Here is a 25,834-nt window from a genome sequence, read left to right as displayed (position 1 = left end):
GAGGAGTAGAGAGAAAAGGGATGGATTGGTTAAAAGGCACCAAGGAGCCTCAGATAAAATGATTGGATGGTACAGCCAAAAAATGATGAAAGTAAATACCACCACCAACTTCACAAGAACAATATAATAATGAGAATGGAAGCTACATAACCCAGGCTATACCAGGTCCTTTGGATCATTTGTTTATCAGCAAGGGCTAACCCTGTAGCTTAAAAATGTTTTATATAGTACTAGAGGTCTGATGCATGAAATTCGTGCAAGAGTAGGCCTTCCTTCCCCCGGATGCTGGCACCAGCTTCCCTCTCTTACTGGGGACCTGGGCTTCCTTTTGGCCACGAGCAGGCACCCGGGACCCGGGCTTCCCTCAAAGCCCCGGCTTTGTCCAGTAGGTCATCTGGAAGGATGTCTGGTCTAATTAGCACATTACGCTTTAATTATTATATTTTATATAGTGTTACTATCTTACCCTATTAATTCTTACGTCCTCCTTAAGGAAACCTAATAATGGGTGTTTTAATGAGGGTGTCTATCTTAGCCATCTCGTTAGTAGTAAAAGATGATCCAAAAGTATATCTTAGATGACATATAGGGACGACTATAGCAATTAAGATATTATGGAAATCGCAGGAATCATGAGGAAAGATAAAATATTGTAACCATACACCAGATGACCAGGGTTTACACTCACTGACCCTGCTCACTCCTTCTTTATTTATTAAGTACATCACTAAATTCTCTAGGATTATAAACTCTACATTTATAATATAGGTCAAGAAACTTTGAAGAAAAAGACAAATGGGAAGCAAAAATATCAAAATAAAAATAATAATTCAGGTGACAGAGAGCTATTTAAACATGAAGGTGAAAATGCCTTCTCAGAGAAACCTAGCGCCAAGGTAAAACTGAAGAGATACTTGCAGAGCCCAGTGCTAAGTTATAAATGAGTAACATTGAGGAAGTGGAAGAGCCTGGAAGTAACAAAATACTTGGAAAATGTAATTTTTAAGGACATCTATTGCTTTATAGTTTCTTTTATTTGTATTGAGATTACTGGAGTCATATTGGTTATAAAACATAAGTTTGAAGGGTACAAGTCTATAATATATTATCTCTATTGTGTTCACCACCCAAAGTGCAGTCTCTTTCCACCACTATTTATAATAGTGTGCGGGTGGTAGCATTGGAAAATACTGCCCATGGTTACATGAGGAAAGACCCAGAGGCAGGGCCTACTGGGCATAAGGAAGACTGAGGAGGCTATGTCATGGCCAGGTTCTGAAATAACTGCTAAGGTTTGGAAGTAAATACATACTGCTCTTAAGGGAGGAGGCATAGTCTGTGGTGGGTGGGAGGTAAAAAGGAAAAAGTCTATAGAGTTCAAACCCTGTTTAGAGCCCAGCTGTTTCCAGAAGATATAGCTGGGGGCCTACAACACGCCTGGAAATGAGACCTTCTGGAGCGACAGGAACACAATTCACGACAAGAGCCAGAGGCTCCCTCTTTTCCGAAGCCTCTGGGGCCATGATAAGGAAACGCGCAGCCAAAGAGAAAATGGCTTGTTGTAAAAATGTAGACTATTCCCCATAGTGGGGGGTACTCGATAAATGATGGAGTTGTGTGTAATTTTCAAATCCACATATATACACCAATATATACCTCACATATAACTCATGTTTATACATCAGTTAAATAGAACTGCCAATAGCATATATATAACAATACCACTTTCTGTGAGACAAGCATGGTTCTAAGCCTAATTTTCTCAGGTATTGCTTAGCCTCACCACTGGAGAGAATTAGGAATGTGCTTATCCTACACATAAAATAATTGCCTTTTTTCACTCAAGTCACCTGTCCTCTAGTTTAGATATGAAGTAAACAATTAAAAAATTCAAGTTAATGGTAGTGTTTCCATTGGACAAAGGGATCACTCTGGCCAGTGTGTGTGGTGGCCCTGCAGTCCTGTGAATAGTAGCTGGGTACCTGGGGTGCAGTGATGTCATGCACAGGTCATAGAACACCACTGAAACCATGGCGATGACTAGCATCATAACTGCCCTGGTGGTGTCCTAAGCACTGGTCAGAACATTGACTCTGTGAGGGGAGAGGTCTCTCAAGTGTCTTATTATTGATAGTAATTTGTTTATATTGATTATATTTGTTAATTTGATTCTTTGTCATCATCAACTTACACAGGTCTCTCAAGTGTCTTATTATTGATAGTAATTTGTTTATATTGATTGTATTTGTTAATTTGATTCTTTGTCATCATCAACTGACACATTGAGAGCAGAGTTTGGGGGAGAAAGGTATCTGATTTGAGTTGAACCATGAAGCATAAGAAAAAACAGAAACATCTGGAAGGCAAGTATTTCATCAAAACTGCAAGGATGTCAAGAGGTCTGTGCTACACACATTCTCAGGCATAGGGTAACCAGGTACTGTTTTCTAAAGAAAGAGAGAATTTCTAGTTTTGATGATGGAGGGAGAGAGTGAGTGAGTGAGGAAGGAAGAGGGAGGATGGGAAGAGAGAGGAAGGGGAGCGAGAGGTGGGTGGGAGAGAGGAGAAGAGAGAGAATGAAGAGAAGGGGAGAAAGAAGAGAAAGGAGGGAAAGAGAGAGAGGGTGATGGGAGGAGGGAGGGAGGGAGAGAGAGACATTGAGAGACAGAGATGTATGTGTGCATGTTGAGGGCCCAGGGAGTATGAGAGGAAACTCAGATGCCCGGGTCCTTGTCACTGTGGTTTAGAGTGCCACCTGCACCGTGTCCCTCTGGGTTACTCTGTTAGAGACAGAGTGGTTGATCAGTATAATATTTCTTAGAAATGTATTTCCCTGTATTTGATTTCTGCCTAAAGGCATCGGTAAAGTAAATGTTGTTACTAGTTTTCTAATAGTATATTTTCCTGTTAATCAAGAAGAAAGTCTGGCTCTTAGAGGTGAGGAATAAATTGGGGGGTCGGTGGACTTTGAACATTTAAACTCATTGTATAGAGATGAGAGTTTAATGTCAGAAATTATTCACGCAGGTGTGAAAAGGTTTGTTTTAGATTATGAAGATGTAAATGTGGGCCCCTTATGTGAAATGTAAGAAAAAATGGAGTACACACAACACACATACAAATAAAACAACCATGAACAATGATGGTTAAATTAAGGAGAAAGTTTGGCTCTTTCTGACAAATGGAAAACTGGAATATTTTGGTTTCTATGGAGATTACAAGTAAACAAGTGAGCAGTATATGGAAGGACCGTTGGTCAGGGGTGGGAGGGAGACGGATTGGAGCCAGCCCCAAAGTTCTAATGGCAGCTCACATTCCTCAGGAGAACTGGTATTTCCAACTTGTTTGGGATTTCTGCATCCTCCAGGGGACCTTTGGAAAAGGCTGACTTCATTTCACTTTTAAACAATAATTGCACATATTTAGAGATGTTATTGAGCATAAACTATGAGACAAGCCAATGTTCATTCACACCTTTTCACATATACACACACACGTAGAATATAAATAATCCAGGGAAAATAGATATTAATGTAACATAATTATGTACCAGGCCCACTTTTGTGCCTCTAAAAACACCTTATATCTCTACTTGGAGTAGATTAGGCTTTAGTGACTAAGACACAGATGAATCGATCTCCTGCTTGCATGTCAACTCAGCACATAGGTGCAGGCTACTAGGGCAAGTCTCCTGCATGGGATGGTTCATGGCCCTGAGCTGACGTAAACTTTATTATTAACATGCAGCTTTCAAGTAGACCCAGGATATTACCATCCCAGTTCCAGGAAAGGGCGGAGAAGAGAGGGGCACATGAGAGGTTTGTATGGTGATGCCTGGAATTGGCACTTGTCATTTCCATTCATTTTCTATCGCCCAAACGATATCACATGGTCAGAGCTACCTTCAAGGGAAGCTGGTAGATATAACATAGTTGTATGTCCAGGTAGGAAGGAGACAGCAGCCTCTGTTCCATTTAAAAATAACCTTCTTTGTGCAAACCCAGTCACCCATGATACTTTTTAAAAAATATATATTTTATTGATTTTTTACAGAGAGGAAGGGAGAGGGTTAGAGAGTTAGAAACATCGATGAGAGAGAAAGATTGATCAGCTGCCTCTTGCACACCTTCTACTGGGGATGTGCCCACAACCCAGGGACATCCCCTTGACTGGAACTGAACCTGGGACCTTTCAGTCCGCAGGCCAACACTCTATCCACTGAGCCAAACTGGTTAGGGCTCCCATGATACTTATTGACACAATAAATATTGCTGTGCATTTAATATTTTCATAAGAATTGTATTACAATATCTGTGAAGGTGGAGGCAGTGTGTGGTCACTGAACTTGGCACATAGTAGACACTTTTATTTATTATTATTAATTTTTATTGCTTTACATATTTTAACTTTATTTTCATCGTTTGTACTATTACAGGTGCTGTCATTGCCCAACTCCCTTAAGTCTTGCCCACCTTCCCCCGTACCCACTCCCCCTTTCCGTGGCCATCACAACACTGTTTTCTGTGTCTATAGACTCTGCATATGTGCTCTTTGGCTAATCCCTTTACCTTCTCTCATCCCGTCTCCCCCTCCTCCTCTCTGAGAGGTGTTAGTCTGTTCTTTGTGTCCATACCTCTGTTTCTCATTTGTCTGTCAGTTTGTTTTGTTCATTAGATACCAGATAGAAGTGAGATCGTATGGTATTTGTCTTTCTTTAAATGGCTTATATCATTTAGCACATTAATCTTTAGGCCCATGTGATTAAAGGTAGGATTTCCTTCTTTTTAATGGCTTCATATAATTTATTGTGTAACTGTACCACATATTTTTTTTAAAATTCATCTGCTGATGTGAACTTATGATGTTTCCAGATCTTGGCTATTGTAAATAATGTTGCAGGGAACAACAGTGCATTAGGGCGCCCTTTTCTCCACATCCTCACCAGGACTAGTTGTTTGTTGATTTATTAATGGTTGTCATTATAGCAGGTATGAAGTAAGACCTCATAGTGATTTTTTAAAATTGATTTTTAGACGAAGAGAGAGAGATAGATAGATAGAGATAGAGAGAGAGAGAGAGAGAAACATCGATAAACTGTCAGCTGCTTGAGCCCCAAACCAGCATGAAACCCCCAACATGGGTATGTGCCCTGACTGGGAATCAAATCCAACCAACTGAGCCACACCAGCCAGGGCTCACTGTGGTGACTCTGTGCATTTCTCTGATGATTAGTGATGTTGAGCATTTTTTATATGTCTATTGGCCATCTGTATGTCCTCTTTAGAAAAGTGTATATTCAGGAATTTTCCTTTTTTTTTTTTAATGGGGTGGTTCTTCTCCTGGTGTTGAGTTTTATAACTTCTTTATATATTTTGGAAACTAAACCTTTTATGATGTATCATTGACAGATATATTCTACAATAGAGTGGGTTCTCTTCATTTTGCTGATGGTTTCGTTTGGATTTCAGAACCTTTGTGTTTGGTTAATGGGCAGATAAATAAACAAATAACAAACATGGACCACACCGCTAATATTTTTAATTTTTTAGCAAAGCCGAATTTACTAGAAGATGCTTTGCAGCATAGAAATAAGGCAGGGGCTCTACCTGAGGGTCAGAAAGCATGGGCGCCTTCTTCTTCCTCTGATGACTTATCCTGCATCCCATCTAAGGACAAGCTAAATGGTGCTGTAAGGGGGACTACTGAATAGGATGCAGAGGGAGGGTGAGATCTAGACAGAACTCCGAGCTGAGCTAAGTGGTTCTACCCCTTAGTGGACACAAGGCTGCACAGTACAAACCTCAAATGCTTCTGCATCTTCTTTAATGTCATCATCAGGGGAAGGAATGCATTCCAAGGGAAAAACACTAAAAGGAAAGGGATAAGTCCAAGGCGATCACTGGAGAACAGTGTTCTGTTTGAGGGTCTAATGGGAGAGGGGCTGAGTGAAGAGAGTTTTAATCAGAGAAACATAGAAGAACATGTCCCTGTGAGGCAGACAAGGGCATGGCATGTCACCGGGAACATGTGAAAGCACCAACAACTTAAAACACACCAACATTGGCAGGATCCCCCAAAACTGAAGTTTGGATGGAGTAGGGATATCCAGTTGAAGACCCCATCACATCCATATATTTTCATAGCCCATGTTTTCACATTCAGACCCCTTTGCACTCACTGTCCCATCATTCATTTCATTGAAGTCATCCACATGCATCTGAATTCTCCACGCTCTCTACCATACTAAGAGTTATAATTTACCTGACTCCTAACACACTAGATTGGTATCGCTGTTTTTAAATTTTAGGTATACAGAAGTTCACAATATATACTTTGTGTCTGGTTCCTTTCTCTCTTCGTTATATTTGTCATATTCATCCATGCAGCATTTGACTTTAGTTTTTTCATTCTTGGTATCTGTATAGCATTGCATGAATATAATTTCTTCATTAATTCTTACTTTTCTGAGCATTTTGGTTGCTTTGTGTCTGAATTACATGAAAAGGTGATGTTCTGGGCATTCGATTGCAAGTATTTTTCAGTTTGGACACATTTCTACTTGGCGAATGCTGAGGAGCTGGAACACTGGGCCTAAGGTGCCATATTCTATCTTCATCCTTCAGAACTCAGTCCTTAATCCTTTCAACTTCTAAGGCAATCACATGTTACTGGCCTCCTAATTTACACACTCTTTTTTATACTCTTTGCCATCTTTTTTAAAGCAAAGGTACTCTTTCTCTTATACACCTTCATTTTCACATCTTCACATTCTTTAATTATGCCCTCATATTTTGCAATTACACTTGTTTCAAAGAGAACATTCTCAGTAATAAAATTCCGTATCTAAACCACATGATATGAAAAACACACAAATCCTCCATTATAGGAAATGCAATATAAACACATAAATATGTGCTCAACTAACACCCAAAGAGCACATATACCCTCCTCAGTCACACAAAGCCCAACCCATATTCAGATTTGCAAAGCCAAATCAATCACGCATTAAACCTTAACCCAGTGTTAACCAATACGTTATAAAGTCAAACACCACACACATTACCTTCACCATAGTATTTTGCTACAAATATGAATAATACACATTCATGAGACATAGAATTGATGAGAATTGGGCTTGGCTGACGTTGAAACTGGGACAGTGACGTAATAATATAAAATAATTTCTTCAAAAATAAAAATTCATATTTTTGTATCTCTGTCTGTATAGCAACATCACTATAGGTAGCAATATACTGTAAATATATGGGTTCATGCAGAATGCTTCATGATACTCACACCCCATACTTCCAAATTGTACACTTTTTCATGAGGAAATTGGGTTGATACCCAACATTTACTTCCTGCACACTGTCTTTCAGACATGATATTAAGTTGTTGATAATCCATATAGATCTCCAGAAATATCACATGCAAAATACCCAATCCCATTGACATCCACCAAACATACCATATAATAACTATTTACTAATAGTTTGGAGTAAATGGAATTTTAAATGTGATAGTCACTTTAATTTCTGTGAGAGCAAGTGTCATTTGAAATGAGCATGCCTGACAGGTAATATCCACTCAACATGTAGTTGTTGAATTGACACAGACCTCAGAAAATGCCTCATGTCAATGTTCTCCTTTATTCCATTGCCCAGGACCATGCAACACCCAAGAGGACACGCCTCAGCGTCAGTCACCTGTGGAGGCCGCAGCCTGTCGTCAGGCAGCAGGAGAAAGGCCTGACTTCCCTAAAGGTTTCATCGGTGTCTTCTCCCCATTGAAGCGTCCCCGTCTTGATAAGGATGGTAAGGAATACACAAACATGGGATCTGAGCTTGGTCATGAGATGTACCTCAATTCTTCAGGCTATTCTCTACTTAGTTCACTTTCCCCTCAAAAACAGGAAAGGGCTTCAGGGCAGAAGGACCAGCACTAATTCCTCTGCAGAGGGACAAGTAGGGAGTGTGCCTTCCAGAACTGGGCAAAGTCCTTCAGCATAAATCCCCACCAAACAGCTCTGGGACAGCTGTGGCTGAGGTAGAGGACCATGCCAAGAGGTATAAGAAAGTTTAATTAGAACCTAAGAATCAAATGAGTACAAACAAAGATTCTCACAAACTCACACTCCTGTCCTCTTTCATACCCAGTTAGGCTCCATGCTCCTTCTTTTCCCTAGTTCTCTCATATTCCCAGACCTTCACTACTCATCTATCTTTCCCACTCTCTAGCAGAATTACCTAGATACACTCTTGTCTTCATTCCTTCAAACAATCATTTTCAGACTCACCCATTTACACATTAATTCCATAAATAACCCACACAGGTAACCTAACATGCCCTGAAGGAAATGAAATTTCATCTGTTGTGTCTTTAACCTTATGGCTCTTCAGTGACCAGGCCTTCAGTCCTTCATAGAGCTGAACATTCCGAAAGTGCACACACATGTCTTCTAACATGCTCCCTCTCAAAATCTCAAGTAAGAACAGGTACCACTCCTGCACATGTTCACATGTGCTGTCACACTACATAGCAAAGATGCACACCCTCAGTCACCATCCCCTTTTACAGACATGGACAACACTCCCAGATAAGTCCCAGAATATGCATACCACTCGGCAAAAACTTGCACACAAATTACATTCTCATTCGCACATTGTTATACCATGTAATCACATCAAACAAAGTAACCCACACACAGGATTCTGAAATAAAACATATACATGAACTTTCACTCCACATGCTCACGTAGGTCATGGCCATCTTAACTGCCACCACCTTCACACACATCTTCTAGTTTTCTTATGTTTGAAAATTTCTATCTGAGCATTCCAACAATCACTCAAAATGTTTCCTGTCCTGGAACCTGTAACATCCTGCATCCCAGTCAGCGAGGAGCAGAGGAGCCCGGAGGAGCACACAGGAGGAGTGTATGGTGATGCCTGGAAGTGGAACCTGTCATTGCCCTTCATTTCCTATTGCAGAATGTCACCTCATGGTCAGGACTACCTGCAAGGGAAGCTCATAAATACAACATAGTAGGATGTCCAGGTTGAAAGGGGACAGCAGTCTCTGTCCATTTCCAAAGAACTCTTTGTGCAAACCCAGTCTCCCATGACATATATTGACACAATAAATATTTCTGCGCATTCAATATTTCCATAGGAATCATATTACACTATCAAGAAACATGAAGGCCATGTGTGCTCACTGAACATGGCACAAAGTAAACTCTCCTTGTATGTTAAATGGACAGATAAATACACAAATAACAAGCATCAACTATATATATCTATTATTTTTATTTAATTTCTCAGCAAAACTGAACATACATATGAGAAGATGCTTCACAGCACAGAACAAGGCATTGGCCCTAACTCAAGGCCAGAAAGCATGCAAGGCTTCTTCTTCAGACAGTTTATCCTGCATCTCTTCTAAAGATAAGCTAAATAGTGCTGCTAAGGAGGGACTATCGAATAGGATGCAAAGGGCGGTTGGGATCTAGACAGAATCCAGGGTTGAGCTGAATAGTTCTGCCTATTAGTCAACACAAGTATGCCAAGGACAAAAAGAGGAATGCTTCTGCATCGTCTTCTATAGGATCAACAGTGGAAGCAATCCATTCCAAGGGAAAAACAAGTAATAGGACTGGAGCAAGCCCAAGGAGATCAGTGGAAAACAGCATTCTATTTGAGGAAATAGTGGGAAAGGGCCTATCAGAGGAACGTGGAAGAATATTTTTATATGAGCTGGAAAAGGGCATGTTGTGTTACCAGAAACATGTGAAGCACTAATAACTTAACACAGGTCCAAAGAGGTAGGATTCTCCAGAACTGAATTTGAGGTAGAGTGTAGAGATAACCAAGCAAAGATCCCATCACATCTATTTATTTTCATAGACAATCTTTCCCATTCCCATTCATTCCATATCAAACTCCTTTGAACTCACTTTCTCCATCATCTATCCTATCGAAGAAAAGAGAAACATGCAAATTGACTGTACCTCTGTTACACCCACAAGCCATGCCCACCAGCAAATCAGGAGAGAGTATGCAAATTAAAGCACCAAGATGGTGGCGGCCACGGAGCTGGAGCAAGCAATAGGCTTGGGTTGCCCCAGCAATGAAGGAAGCCAAGCTTCCCGCCCGCACTGGCCAGCCATGTCCTCCACTCAAGGCTACAAAGTTTCAATTATAGAAGATAAATAAATTCCAGATACTTGATTTCAGCCGGCCCTGGCCTCCACTCAAGAAGACGCTGGAAAAAAAAAAAAAAAGGAAGGACTGGGAGCTTGGGTCACTGGGGGGTGATCAGGCCAGGAGGAGACAGCAGTTGTGGGTGATCAAACTGGTGGGTGGCGGGGCATTTGGGGGTAAACAGATCAGCAGGGGGGCCAGTTCGACTGCGCAGGTTTTCAGTGGAGTCAGTTGGAGGTGATCAGGAAAGCAGGGGGGGGAGAAGTTTGGAGTGAGCAGGCCAGCAGGGGGCATTTGTGGGCATGCAGGCCAGTGGGAAGGGAAGGTGGGGCGAGCAGGCCAGCAGGGGTGGCAGTTGGGGGTGAGCAGGCTGGCACAGGGGGCAGTTGTGGGCAAGTAGGCCATCAGTGGGGTTCAGTTGGGGGCGAGCAGGCTGGCAGGCAGAGTGGTTAGGGGCAATCAGGCAGGCAGGTGAGCGGCTGGAGACAGTCCCAAATTGTGAGAGGGATGTCCAACTGCCGGTTTAGTCCCGATCCCTGTAAACTGGCAGTAGGACATCCTTCGAAGGGTCCCAGATTGGAGAGGGTGCAGGCCGGGCTGAGGAACACCCCCCCCCCCATGCACGAATTTCATGCACCGGGCCACTAGTTTCCTTATAATATTCCACAAGGATTGAAATTGTGTACCATGCAGAGAGTTATAATTTCTCTGACTCGTAAGACCCTGGATAAGTATCTCTGGTTTTGAATTTTATGGAAATAGAGAGGCACAATAATACTTTGTGTCTTGTTACTTTCACTCATTACTATATTTGTGTAATTTATCCACGTTATACCTGATGTTAATTTTGTTCCTCTTTGGTATATGTATATCATTCATGAATATTATTTCTTCATTGATTATACTTTTCTGATCATTCAGGTTGCTTTGACTTGGAACTACTTGAAAATGTGATGTTCTGGGCAATCTATTACATTTACTGTATTTTTCAATATGGACACAATCCTATGTGGTGAATGCTACAATTAGACTATTAGGCCATAGGGACCATATTCTATTTTAACCTCCTCAAAAGTCAAACTTTCACATTTTACTTTCTAATGTAATTTCTTGTCACGGCATACTTAATCCTACATAATAAAGATTAATTAAGCTAATATGCAAATTGTCATCACACCCTCACACCCTTGCGCAGGGGCCAGGGGACCTGAGGCTGGGCCGGGCACCGGAGCTGGGAGACCTGAGACCTCACCCCTCCGCCTGGCATGGCTTGACGGGGGAAGTGAGGGTGCACCCCCCACACAGTGACGGGCTGGGTGAACTGAGGCTGCGTCCCCCACACAGTGCCAGGCTGGGTGAACTGAGGCTGCACCCCCCACACAGGAGCAAGAGCGTGGCTATGATTGAAATGGACAGTGACATAATAGCGAATAATTTCTTCAAAAACAAAACTTTATCCTTTTACAGCGCTGTCTGTATATCTATGTCAGTATAGAGAGCAATGTAAATCTATGGATATTCATTAAGAACTTCATGAAAGTCACGCCATATGTCTCCTAAATGCACAAATTTTCATGAAGAAATTGAGTTGATATCCACCTTTTAATCCTTGCATACTGTCTTTCAGGCATGATTCAAAGTTGTTGATAGTGTATATAGATAGATCTCCAGAAATATCACATGCAAGATACCCAATCCCACTGACATCCACCAAACACACCATTTAATAAGAGTATACTTATCGTTTGGAGTCAATATAATTTTAAATAGGAAAGGCACCTTAATTTCTGCGAGAACAAGTGTCAAATGAAATGATCATGCCTGATATGTAATGTCCACTCAACATGTAGTTTTTGAATTGACAAAGACCCCAGAAAATGCCTCATCTAAGTGTTCTTTTTTATTCCATTTCCCAGGACCATACAACACCAAAGACGATGCACCTCAACCAAAGTCACCTGAGGAGATCCCATCCTGTGGTCAAGGAGCAAGAGAAAAGTCTGCCTTCTCTGAACCTTTCGTCTGTGTTTTCTCACCATCTAAGCGTCCCCGTCTTCATGAGGATGGTAAGGAATACACAAAGGTGGGATCTGAACTTAATCAAGAGATGTAGTTCAATGGCTCAGCCGACTCTCTACTTAGTTCATTTTCCCCTCAAAAACAGAAAAGGGGCTTCAGGGAAGAAGGACTAGGACTAAGGCTCCTGCAGAGGGACAAGTAGGGAGTGTGCCTTCAAGGACAGGGGATGAGAGTTTGATCAGAGAAACATGGAAGAATATGTTCCTGTGAGCTGGCCAAGGGCATGTCATATTACCAGGAACCTGAGAAGCACTAACTTATCCAAGGCCCAATGTGGTAGGATCCTCAAGAACTGAACTTGACGTAGAGTGCAGAGATACCCAGGCAAAGACACCATCACATCCACATCTTTTCATAGCCAGTGTTTCCCATTCACGTTCATCCCATTTAAGACCCCTTTGCTGTCACTGTCCCATCATTCATTTCGCTACAATCTTCCACATGCATCTAAATTCTCCATGGTGGATTTGTGTCCATCCCATGCAAACAGGTCTAATTTCTCTGACTCCTAAGACCCTCGATTGGTATCCTTGCTTTTACATTTTATGGAAATAGAAGGGCACAATATATACTTTGTGTCTAGCTCCTATCACTAATCACTATATTTGTGGAATTTATCCATGTTGCGTATGACGTTAATTTTGTTCCTTTTTGGTACATGTATATCATTGCACGAATATTATATTTTCATTGACTATAATTATCTGATCATTAGGGTTGCTTTCAGTCTGAACTGCTTGAAAAAGTGATGTTGTGGGTATTCTATTGCATGTCTTTTTCACTATGGACACATTTCTATTTGGTGAATCCTTAAGAGTTAGACTGTTTGGCCTTAGTTCCCATATTTTACCTTAATCCCTTCAAACTCAATCTTTCATAGTTTTAATTTCTAATGCAATCACGTGTTACCACACACCTAATGTTACCCATCGTTCTCTGAACTCTATGCCATTTGTTCAAAGCACAGGTATCATTTCTTTTATATGCCTTAATTTTCACATCCCTTTTCATTATTCCCTCACATTTTGCAAATACACCAACTGCTCTTAGTCTCAAACAGTATATTCTCAGTAACAACATTCCTTACCTGAACAACATAATATATAAAGCACATAAATATATCATTATTGATAATGCAATGTACACACATAAATGTGTGCGGAACTAACAGACAGAAAGCACACACAACTTTAACCTTTTCAGTCACACAAAGTTCATCCCATTTCACATTAGCAAATGCCAAATCAACCTTACATTAAACCTTAACCCGGTTTTAACCAACACGTTATGCATTTAAACAGCGAGCACATTACATTCAAATAACACTTTGATACCTAATCTCACTGATATTCACAAAACACACCATTTAGCAAGTTTACTTATAGTTGGGAGTCAATGGAATTTGAAATGGAAAGCTCGTATTAATTTCTATGAGATGTGGTGTCATGTGTAGTAAAGATGCCTCACATGTCATGTCCACTCAGCATGTAATTTTTGAATTGACACAGACCTCGGCAAATGCCTCATCTCAATATTCTATTTTATTCCATTGCCCAGGACGCTGCGTCAGCCAAGACAACGTGCCCCAGCCTGAGTCGCCCGTGGAGGCCGCAGCCTGTAGTCAGGCAGCAGGAGAAAAGCCTGCCTTCTCAGGACATCCTACCGCTGTCTCCACCCCATCCAAGCGTGCCCGTCCTGATGAGGATGGTAAGGAATACACAGGTGGGATCTGAGTTGGTCAAGAGATGTACCTCAGTTCCTAGTCTACTCTCTGTTAGTTCACTTTCCCCTCTAAAACAGGAAAGCGGCTTTAGGGCAGAAGGACCAGTACTGAGGCTTCTGCCGAGGGACAAGTAGGGAGTGTGCCTTCTAGTACTGGGCTCAGTCCTTCAGCACAAATCCCCATGAGCACTGGGACGGCTGTGGCTGAGGTAGAGCACAGTGCTGACATGTGCATGGGAGTTTACTCAGAACCTTCCCCTCAGATGAGCACACACACAGATCTTCACACTCTCTCACACATCTGTCCTCCTCCATAGCAGCTCAGGCCCCATTTCTGCTGCTTTTCCCTTGTTCTCTCGTATACACAGGCCTTCCCTCCTCATCTGTCTTTCCCATTCTCTGGCAGCATTACCAGGTGCACTCTTACCTTCATTCCTTCACACAATTACGTTCATACTCACCCATTTACACACTAATTCCATAAATAATGCACATCCACTATATTTGTGGAATTTATCCATGTTGCGTATGACATTAATTTTGTTCCTTTTTGGTACAGGTATATCATTGCATGAATATTATATTTTCATTGACTGTAATGATCTGATCATTAGGGTTGCTTTCAGTCTGAACTGCTTGAAAAAGTGATGTTGTGGGCATTCTATTGCATGTAGTTTTCACTATGGACACATTTCTATTTGGTGAATGCTTAAGAGTTAGACTGCTAGGCCTTAGTTCCCATATTTTACCTTAATCCCTTCAGAACTCAATCTGTTTAGGTCAAACTCACATAGATAACCTCTTTAGGTCAAACTCACATTCCCTAAAGGATAGGAACTCTCATCTCTTGTGCCCCTAACTGACCATATCACTTCATCCACCAGGCCTGAGACCTTCATGGAGCTGACCACTCTGAGAGCACATATACACCTCCCCTAACACTCTCTATCTCACTGTCTCACAGTAAAACATGTACCACTCCTGCACTGTTCACATGCACTGTCACACCACATAACAAGCATCCACTCACCCATTTGCCATCCTCTTTTAGCAACATGGAACATTTCTCAGATATGTCCAAGCAGAAACATACAACTCTACATGAACATGCTAATCATCCCCATTCTTACAGTTATGCCATGTAAATACCTCAAATATAGCACAGCACACATAGAATTCTGAAGTATCACATATCTATTTTCACTTCACATGGTCACATATTGCACTTGTACCTTCACTCCTACAGTCCTTACATATATTTTCTAATCTTTTTATGTTTCAAATTTTCTTTCCTAGAAATGAAGGAGCTGCCTGTATCCCAGCACTCGGAGCCAACGGAGGACTCCTCTGACTATTTACAGACCTACATTCCGTCCCATTCACTTAATAAGAACGAGCCCTTTCAGTCCCCAGTACATGGGACAGATGTGAGGCCCATGAAAATGTACTATATGCGTGTACAATTGGAAAGGGGTGTGGCCGTCTTATTCCATACAAAGGAAGGGATGGTGCCACCCTCAAAAAAGATCAAAATGGAAGAAATGACCTATCTTGGAAAGGTCCATAAAGATGTCCCTTTCTCTCACATGTCTGAGAAGAAACACCTAATTGCCCGTGAGCCGATGTTAGACAGCAGAGCCCAGGAGAAAAGGGGGGAGGCTGACCGTCCAGCACAGCCTCCAGATCTAAGCGGGTATCCCAGGGCTAAGACGCCTGAGTGGCTGGTGGCCCTGGACAGTGGGTTCAGGTGCATGGCCTGCTGCCGGGTGTTCCCCAGCCTAGAAGTCCTCCAGGAGCATGTGGAGTGCGGGGTCAGGGAGGGCTTCAGCTGCCATGTGTTCCATAGGGCCATGGCTCATCTCAAGTACAAAGAGCGTATGAGGAAGAAGAAGGAGAGAAAAAAGAAGGCAACATTTAGATTCTAGAAGGAAAAACATTTGGCATGAAGACAAACTTGTACAACTAAACAGACTGTTTTTCAGCCCCTAAAAGAGAGGAAGTGAAGGTTAGACTCCACTGAGGAGGCTTCATTCCCTTCGAGCAGACATAGTATCCAACCTTTTTACTCACATCTACCACCACCATCTCTACACCCCTACCACCTGTCTCAGCAGACAGCCCCTTGTAATACCGTCCACCACTTTCCTGAGGGTCAAGAAGGCAGAGCACACCATCCCAGACACTGCCTTTCCTCTATCCAAGTTTATTATATACCATCCTTGATGCATGTTTGATGCAAAAGACTGTAAACACCCTAAAATTTTGATAGTACAGATTGTAATTCCCATCCCCTGTACTCACCTCCACTTTTCCATGAAATTGGTCTTTGTTAAAAAAACTTACATATTTTTCTATATCCCTTTCTTTAAATGAAGATATATCTTTTTCCAGTATCACCCTCTGATGTATTCACCCTCACAATTACTTGGCTGGAAGACAGACATTATGGAGGTATAAAAAGGCACTGCATGGATGAAAGCAAAAGCAACTCTAATCCGCCTCTAACCGTCTATGCACTTGTGGAAACACAGGTGCATATACACTTCTTATACATACATATCCATGGGGAAGAATGGAGCACACAATGAACAATTACCAGATACTCTAATATTTAATTAACATATGTGTATATATACAGGTTTCTAAAATGTCATTGTGCATATTTAAGGTTAATAACTTTAGAAGGGTGAGAGCTACCAACTTGAAAGACACTATTTCCATTTTTATTTACATGCATGTCATTTATACTTACTTGACTTTGTACCTTTTGAACTGTCAATGTTAATGTTTCTCTCTGCCATCTTCAGAGGGTAAGAAAAAATGAAAATTCAAAAAGTATTATTTCTAATTCCAAAAACTATAAGGGAGAATGGAAATTAAAATAGATCCACCTTTAAATGATCTTTATAATTTGTAGCTTTTGCCCTTTTGAAATTATTAAAGCTTAAACCTGTACTATGATATTTTGGATATCTTTATGTATTCATATTAAATTGTCTTGTAACTTTTCATTTTGTGCTGCATCCTTCCCCATAAAAACACATGTATAAAAACTATATATGCTCCCGTGTGTCCGCAAGTGCATAGAAGCTCAGAGATAGATTACAGTTGCTGTTGTTTGCATCTGAGTATTTTTTACTTCTTCCTTTGAAAAGAGGCTCTGTTTTCTGCCAAATATGTGGGCAAGTCAGACTAGTCAAGTGAGGTCATTACTTCTCTGCCTTCCTGTCATCATCCGACCCAGTTACCCCGAGTAAACATCTATCCCTGACCAATCTGTACTGATAACTTGGAAGCTAAAACAGGAGAGAGAGAGAGATTGGGGTATTGGTGGTGGTGATGGTAGCGGTGGTGGTGAGTTATCCTTTGCAACAAAGAGTTTTTCCACTCTTCAATTCCTCTCTTTTGAAAGATCAGGCTGTTTAAACTGTGACTTTAAGTCATTAAGCCTCAGCACTAACTCTTCAATAAGATCTTGTTTTTTTTCCTCAATTAGCCTAAGCCATTGCCTGTTGTTTGTAACATGTTCTTTAATTAATTAGCTTCAACATAATAATTTCTTCCATTTGAATAGCTGAAATGACATAACCTAGAAAGGAGGAACACATTATATTCCTCTGACTTCATATTGAAACACTAAGGGATATACTGGTAGCCAGTACATGTAGACTGTCCTTGATTAATTCGGAAAGTGCATTTAGCATAGTAGCCAACATTTTATGCACATCTACCACCACCATCTCTACAACCATCGGAGCAATATGAGCAGACGGCCCCTTTTAATACCACCTTAGCACTTTCCTGAGGAAAAAGGCAGACCACACATCCCAGATACCGTCCTACCCTCTATCCAACTTTATTATACCCCCTACATATCCACCCATGAGTACACGCTTGATGCAAAAGACTGTAAGCACCTTAGAAATTTAATAATACAGATTGTAATATCCCTCCCCTCTACTCAGCCCTCATATTTCTATGAAAGTATTTTGTTAGGATAGCATGTACTGGAGCCTAGCATGTATTTGCAAAGTAACATCTATTGATCTGTTCCATATGCAATTTTGTTTAATGAGTCAACAAATAAAATTCCTTACATTCTACCAATTCCATTTTTGGCATTCACTATTTGTCCTTATTTTCTATATGATGGGTAGTAAGTCTATCATCTGTATATGTTACACTAAGTTATTTTCCCCATTTTCTAAAAAAAAAGCATGTATATATCCTGTTGAGATTTAAAATCCTCTCTATGCTTGTCATCATTTTCTGCCTCATTCCAGTATACCTAACAATAAGTACACTATAAAATATGTCTTTAGAAGTCTAGTACTTTCTACAGTGTCTACCCAAGAATGATTCCAGTATCTAAAATTAGGTTTTGTATAATAAGGATAGCTTTTAATTTTCTACAAGTTAAAAATTGAGGACACTGAAAAAAACATTTTCCCTTATTATTGAGTTGTGCCTTTGTTTTAAATTCATAATAATTTTATATTGTAAAATTTTTATTTATTCATAGCATAGTAATGTTTTGAAAGTTTTCTCTTGAAGATAGAGTGGCTTAGAAAGAGTTTACTATATTTATTAATTTTTAAAAATTATATTTTTATTGATGTCAGAGAAGAAGGGAGAGGGAGAGATAGATGAAGAAAGAGTGACTTGGAAAGATTTTGCTATTTTTTATTATTTTAAAAAAATATATTTTTATTGATTTCAGCGAGGAAGGGAGAGGAAGAGATAGAAACGTCAAAGATCAGAGAGAATTCTAGATCAGCTGCCTGCTGTACCTCCTTCCCTCCCTGGGGATGGAGCCTGCAACCGGGTCATGTGCCCTGACCAGGAATGGAACAGTGACCTCCTGTTCATAGGTCAACACTCAAAGACTAAGCCACTTATGCCAGGCAGAAATGAGTTATTTTTTTGTAATTTTTAATATTTTTATTGAATTTTTTGGGTTGACATTGGTTAATAAAACAATACAGGTTTCAAGTGTTCTATAACTCAATAAAACATCATCTGCATATTGATCACCCAAACTAAAGTCACTTTTTGTCACTATTTCTTCCTTCCTTCCTACCATTAATCTCCCCACTAAAAGCTGGGGTAGCAATACTTATATCTGACAAATTATATCTCAAAGTGAAGGAAATAACAAGAGATAATGAAGGCCACTTCATAATAATAAAGGGAGAAATCCAACAAGAAGAAATAACTCTGGTAAACATATATGTACCCAATATAGGAGCACCAAGATACATTAAAAAACTCCTGGAAGATATCAAAGGAGAGATTAATAGCAATACAATCATAGTAGGAGACTTCAATACCCCACTATCACCATTGGACAAATCCTCTAAACAAAAAATCAGCAAAGAAACATCAATCCTAAATGACTCACTAGAACAGATGGAATTAATCGACATCTTCAGAACATTTCACCCCAAAGCCACAGAATTTACATTCTTCTCAAGTGCACATGGGTAATTTTCAAAGATAGACCATATGTTAGGACATAGGCAAAGTCTCTCCAAATTCAAGAAGATAGAAATCATATCAAGTATCTTCTCAGATCATAGCGGCATAAAACTGGAAATCAACTACAATAAAAACAACCCAAAGAAATCAAACACTTGGAGACTAAACAGCATGCTATTAAACCATGACTGGATTACCAAAGACATCAAGGAAGAAATAAAAAACATCATGGCAACAAATGACAATGAAAACACAACAATCCAAAATCTATGGGACACAGCAAAAGCAGTCCTCAGAGGGAAGTTCATAGCTCTACAAGCCTACTGCAAAAAACAAGAATCAATGGTAATAAATTACCTAACCCAACAACTCAAAGAGTTAGAGAGAGAGAGAGACAAGATAAGCCCAGTGTAAGCAGAAGGAAAGAAATAATAAAGATCAGAGAGGAGATAAACGACATAGAGACCAAAGAAACAATACAAAAGATCAACAAAACCAAGAGCTGGTTCTTTGAAAGGATAAACCTCTAGCCAGGCTCACCAAGAAGCAAAGAGAAAGGACACAAATAAACAAAATCAGAAATGAAAGAGGTGAAATAACAACAGACCCCGACGAAATACAAAGGATTGTTACAAAATACTACGAACAACTCTATTCCAACAAACTGGACAACCTGGAGGAAATCGACATATTCCTAGAAAAATACAACCTTCCAAAACTCAATCAGGAAGAATCTAAACAGCTCAACATGCCAGTAACTATGGAAGAAATTGAAGCAGTCATCAAAAAGCTTCCGGCAAACAAAAGCCTGGGGCCAGACGGCTTCACAGGAGAGTTTTACCAAACTTTCAAGGAAGAACTAAAACCTATCCTCCTCAGACTATTCCAAAAAATTCAAGAGGAAGGAACACTTCCAGACTCCTTCTATGAAGCCAGCATCACCCTAATACCAAAACCAGATAAAGACAACACAATGAAAGAGAATTACAGGCCAATATCCCTCATGAACATAGATGCCAAAATCCTCAACAAAATTCTAGCAAATCGGCTCCAGCAGTATATCAGAAAGATCATACACCATGACCAAGTAGGATTTATCCCAGGAATGCAAGGATGGTACAATATCCACAAATCAATAAACGTGATACATCACATAAACAAACTGAGAGATAAAAATCACATAGTCATATCAATAGATGCAGAAAAAGCATTTGACAAAATCCAACACCCTTTCTTGATAAAAACTCTCAACAAGGTGGGAATAGAAGGATCATACCTCAACATAATAAAAGCTATATATGATAAACCCACAGCAAACATCATACTCAATGGGCAAAAACTAAAACCATTTCCCCTAAGAACAGGAACAAGACAGGGATGCTCACTCTCACCACTCCTGTTTGACATAGTATGGAAGTATTAGCTATCGCAATTAGGCAAGAAGAAGAAATAAGAGGCATCCAAATTGGAAAAGAAGAAGTGAAGCTGTTCTTATTTGCAGATGACATGATATTGTACATAAAAAACCCAAAAGATTCCATAAAAAAAACTAATAGACTTAATAAATGAATTCGGTAATGTAGAGGGATACAAAATTAACGCGAAGAAATCTATGGCTTTTCTATACACCAATAATGAACTTACAGAAAGAGAGACTAAAAAAGCAATCCCATTTACCATCGCACCAAAAAAATTAAGATACCTATGAATAAACTTAACTAAGGAGGTAAAAGACCTATATGCAGAAAACTACAGGACACTGAAAAAAGAGATAGAGGAAGACGTAAACAGATGGAAGAACATACCATGTTCATGGATTGGTAGAATCAACATCATTAAAATGTCCATACTACCGAAAGCAATCTACAGATTCAATGCACTCCCCATCAAAATACCAACAGCATATCTCACAGACCTAGAAAGAACTCTCCAAAAATTCATTTGGAATAAAAAAAGACCCCGAATAGCCACAGCAATCCTGAGAAAGAAGAATAAAGTAGGTGGGATCTCAATACCAGATTTCAAGCTGTATTACAAAGCCACTGTTTTCAAAACAGCCTGGTACTGGCACAAGAACAGACATATTGATCAATAGAACAGAATAGAGAACCCAGATATCGACCCAAACCACTATGCTCAATTAATATTTGACAAAGGAGGCATGAACATACAATGGAGTCAAGACAGTCTCTTCAATAAATGGTGTTGGGAAAGTTGGACAGATACATGCAAAAAAAATGAAACTAGATCACCAACTTACACCATACACAAAAATAAACTCAAAATGGATACAGGACTTAAACATAAGACGGGAAACCATAAAAATACTAGAGGAATCCACAGGCAACAAAATCTCAGACATATGCCAAAAGAACTTCTTCACTGACACTGCCCCTAGGGCAATAGAAGCTAAAGAGAAAATTAACAAATGGAACTACATCAAAATAAAAAACTTTTTTACAGCAAAAGTGTTATACAACAAAAGGTTGTAGGTTCGATCTGTGGTCAGGATACATACCTAGGTTGCAGGTTCAATCCTCGGTCAGGGCACATCTAGGAGGCAAATAAATGATGTAGCACATCAATGTTTTATTCTCTCTCTCTCTCTCTCTCTCTCTCTCTCTCTCTCTCTTTCTTCTTCTTCTTCTTCCTCTTCTTCTTCTTCTTCTTCTTCTTCTTCTTCTTCTTCTTCTTCTTCTTCTTCTTCTTCTTCTTCTTCTTCTTCTTCTTCTTCTTCTTCTTCTTCTTCTTCCCTCCCCCCCTCCTCTCTCTAACCATATCCTCGAGTGAGGAATAAGGAAACAAAGACAAGAAAGAGAAGCAAAAGTCCTCAGAACATGGGTACCATTACTCACCAGTACTCACACACAAGCCTGATGAAATTATGACACAGTATTCAGATCACCTTTGGTTTGGCAATCACACACTTTCTCATGATAGAACTATCAGTATTGTCATTTTTAAAGCCAATAACCATTCACAGAAATCAAATATTCAAAATTTATCTGCCATGTTAAGATTTGTGATCATTGGAGTGGGGAGTGAGTCACAAGAAGAGATACCTACAAGGGCCAGCAAGGTGATGAAATAAATAACTTAGTAGACTTTGTCTGGGGTTCAATGGAAAGCGTGTAGGCACAATTTATCTTAGGATGACCGGTGCCATCTGGCAATAAAGCCCTAGGATGTCTGATTACATACACTTCTAGAAATATGCCTATTTTAAAAAGGTATCAGATAACTTTAAAAGCATTCTAAAAATTAAAGTGCTATGCAGGTCTAAGTAAACAGCCTACCAGTTTGTGATTTTCAGTTTAAAATGTATATAAATACTGCAAAAGACAGCTTGTGCTTTTAAAATAAAACCTGGAACATTTTGAAAATAGCACTTGGATTAAAATTATACCACAAATTATGTAGAGCTTAAAATGTTTGTATTTGTATAGCCATACATACATTCAGTAATTCTTTAGATAATATAAATCTATGCAATTTTGGAGGAATGTCTGAAAATCAACTACTCCAGAGAATATTGAAAAATATGATGATGTAAGTGTAAATGTCCAAAAAGGCAATTACCTTCATTTGGCCCATTTTGAAGAGCAGCTTATGAACCTTAGATAATGATTAAAGTAAATATTGATCTTGATTGGAGCCTGGATGTCTCACTCAATGAAAGCAAAAATAGAATTGGTTAGGGGCAGGCCACACTGTTTGGATTGTCATTTTGGGACATAGGTTACTCAATACCATATGACTAGGAAATCTATCCCCAACCCACTAGATTATGTCTACATCCAGATTTTTAGATTCCACTTTACCACACTGACCCCGTCTCCAATCAGATCCCATATTGATTGTGTTACAGGATTCCAGGGCCAGAGGAATAGGGAAACTGAGACAGGAACGCTTTAAAAAGGCCCAAAAGTGTGGCCAATTTGCAGCCAACTTGTAACTAACAAGCCATTATCTTCCTCAGCCAAGAACACTTGAGAGCAAATGATAAAAAGAAAAAACCTTCTTAAGGAAAGAATAAATCAATTAAGTAAGTAATAATAATAAAGAAGGTCCACTCTCACATCATTTGCATTTCTTAATAAATAACATCAAAATGTAAGATATAAGTACAAAATGTCTTGCTTAATGTCACATGGAATATAGCAAGTTTAGGACATGAAAGGGGGAGGGGGGAGGGCGGGAGGGGAAAGAGAAAAAGGGCAGTTTTACTCCCCAAGCAGAGAAGCCAGCACTCTCAAGGCTTGGCAAGATCCAGTTGCCAGAGGCTTCTCGTGAGTTCTGGGAGGGCCACAGGAAGTAGACAGGGACCTTGAGAATTAATCTGCACCAAAATATTCAGCAAAGAAATTTTGAAACTTATAGAGAGGAGGGTATATGATGCCTTGGACCCGCCCAACCTGCTCTTCAGATTAGCTGAGAGTCTGTCTGCACTGCATAGCAGGTGGACTAGTATATAGGTTTGCTTGCTTTGCTTTTTCAATAAAGGTGCACGCTTTAATTACTTTAATAAATTGGCTTTCCACACTGCAGTCAAGGCCTCTCATATAAATTCATTTATTTGAGAAGACAAGGATTGAGGTTGGGAACAGCCTTTCGCACTGAGGTGCCTCTAACAATTGCATCCTTTTTTCTCTCATGTCTTAAACTTGCTACATTCCATGTGACGTTAAGCAAGATATTTTGTACTTACATCCTCCATGTTGATGTTATTTATTAAGAAATGCAAATGATGTGAGAGTGGGCCTTCATTATTATCATTACTTAATTAGTTTATTTATTTTAATTGCACATAGTTGTTAGAATGCTTTTTGAAAATATATTTAAAATATGGCATGACAAAATATACTTAAAATTGATTTATCATGGAATGCAGGTGACAGATGATGTAGGACATGAACACAACAGAATAAAAGAGTAAAGAAACAAGTAGCACTTCACCTGGCACAAGAATTCTAAAGAGCAAAGATACAATACTAAATTTCGATGTTATTACCTCTTTGAATCAAAGAATGTTTAAGTTAAAGCAACTGACTTGTAATTCTTAGGACCCATCTCCTCTATGAAATCTCTGTAAACGGATCCCTCTGCCCATGTCAGTTTCTTGGTTTCTCGGTGAATGCCTCATGAACTGTTACCTTGTATTTTTAGCTCTTTTCTATCTCCCACTCACCATCCCCACCCCCAGCCTTGGGTTGGGGCCACCAGCTCACCGGCCCCGCCCTCCCGCCATCTGTGGGCGACCAAAGGGATAATGGAGGCCCAGGCTCAAACCCACCTTGTCCTGGTGCTGCTGGCTCGCTGGCCCCGCCCCCCCCCACTGCCACCGATTGCCCTCTGTGCGGTGAGCAGCGCCCCCCCTCACACCCACCTTGGCCTGGGCCACCTGCTCACCTGCTCCATCCCGCTCTCATCAGGGCCCATTGGGGCTGGCAGAGCCTCCACTGCCTCCAGCTGCCACACAGCATCACCTATGCCCGCCATGTTCCGCGCCGCCCCCTGGTGGTCAGTACACGTCTAACTCCCATTCAGTTGAACTGCTGCCCATGGGGACAATTTGCATATTAGCCTAATATTATAATAAAGAAACCTCTTGTATTCTTTCCCTAGTTCCTTAATTGATAACGTTTTACAAAACTATATATCATTACAATCAGAATGTTGATACTAATACTAGTCACCAGAAAGATAACTTATATTACATTTTTATTTTCATTATGAGAGGATGTTTATTAAAGCTGGGGCCAGTGGAACAAGGAAGGGCAACAGGAGAGAGACCAGGCGGGGCTGCTTTGGCTCTTCAGAAACGTGATGGGAAAGTGAGCAGGCAAAGCTGCTGTCCGCTCACTGGGAACTGAGAGAAAAGGGCGTCTTGTGGACAGGTGCAGGGGTTTGGCCTTGGACAAGCTGCCGCTGCCCAGGGTCCCCGTGGTTGCAAATCTCGTAGGGCCCCTTAGAGTTTAAGAGATGCATGCCTATGGGGAATGAAAGGGAGAAGGAAAAGGCACAGGTGTGCTCCTGGGAAGGAGAGCATGCTGGGTCCTTTGTCCTGAGGGTTTTAAAGGCTGGGGGGTTAGGAAAGGTCTTAGGGGAGAATCTCCACAGAATATTCATCAGCTTATGCTGATGTGCCAAAATGAGATTTAATCCCTTAACCTCCTCTGTCCTTGGGTGTGTCTGGCACAAATGGTACCAACTGGATTTCTTCTACCTATCTTCATGAGGAGGGTGATTTTAAGCTATTTACCCTCTGATTGGGGAGGAGAAGTGTGAACCATTTCTCTTAAGAGTCTTCGTTACAGAAAACAGGACTTTGCAATTTACTAGATGGCTGTAAA

At 40.3% G+C, this 25,834-nt stretch overlaps 1 protein-coding gene across 1 annotated transcript; it reads left to right on the top strand.

Annotated features, from left to right (window-relative positions):
• Positions 1-2,094: 2,094 nt before the first annotated feature.
• LOC103288772 (protein FAM170A-like) lies at positions 2,095-15,928 on the top strand. The gene is made up of 5 exons (XM_054708374.1): positions 2,095-2,363; positions 7,665-7,814; positions 12,119-12,268; positions 13,839-13,988; positions 15,300-15,928. The coding sequence occupies exons 1-5, from the start codon at positions 2,330-2,332 to the stop codon at positions 15,926-15,928; spliced, it is 1,113 nt and encodes a 370-aa protein (XP_054564349.1). The 5' UTR covers positions 2,095-2,329.
• The last annotated feature ends 9,906 nt before the right edge of the window (positions 15,929-25,834 follow it).

This window comes from Eptesicus fuscus, chromosome 19 (assembly GCF_027574615.1).
Source record: "Eptesicus fuscus isolate TK198812 chromosome 19, DD_ASM_mEF_20220401, whole genome shotgun sequence".
NCBI lineage: Eukaryota > Metazoa > Chordata > Mammalia > Chiroptera > Vespertilionidae > Eptesicus > Eptesicus fuscus.
The sequence above is the reverse complement of the archived record's forward strand: the minus strand, read 5'-3'. Positions and strand labels throughout refer to the sequence as shown.

What these genes read in the sequence shown, in the direction of transcription:
- LOC103288772 (XM_054708374.1), top strand. Translation starts at nt 2,330, where the DNA reads ATGAAGCATAAGAAAAAACAGAAACATCTGGAAG. An exon ending in AAAACAGAAACATCTGGAAG is followed by an intron (nt 2,364 to 7,664) that starts GCAAGTATTTCA and finishes TCCATTGCCCAG; the next exon opens with GACCATGCAACACCCAAGAG. An exon ending in TGCCCGTCCTGATGAGGATG is followed by an intron (nt 13,989 to 15,299) that starts GTAAGGAATACA and finishes TTTCTTTCCTAG; the next exon opens with AAATGAAGGAGCTGCCTGTA.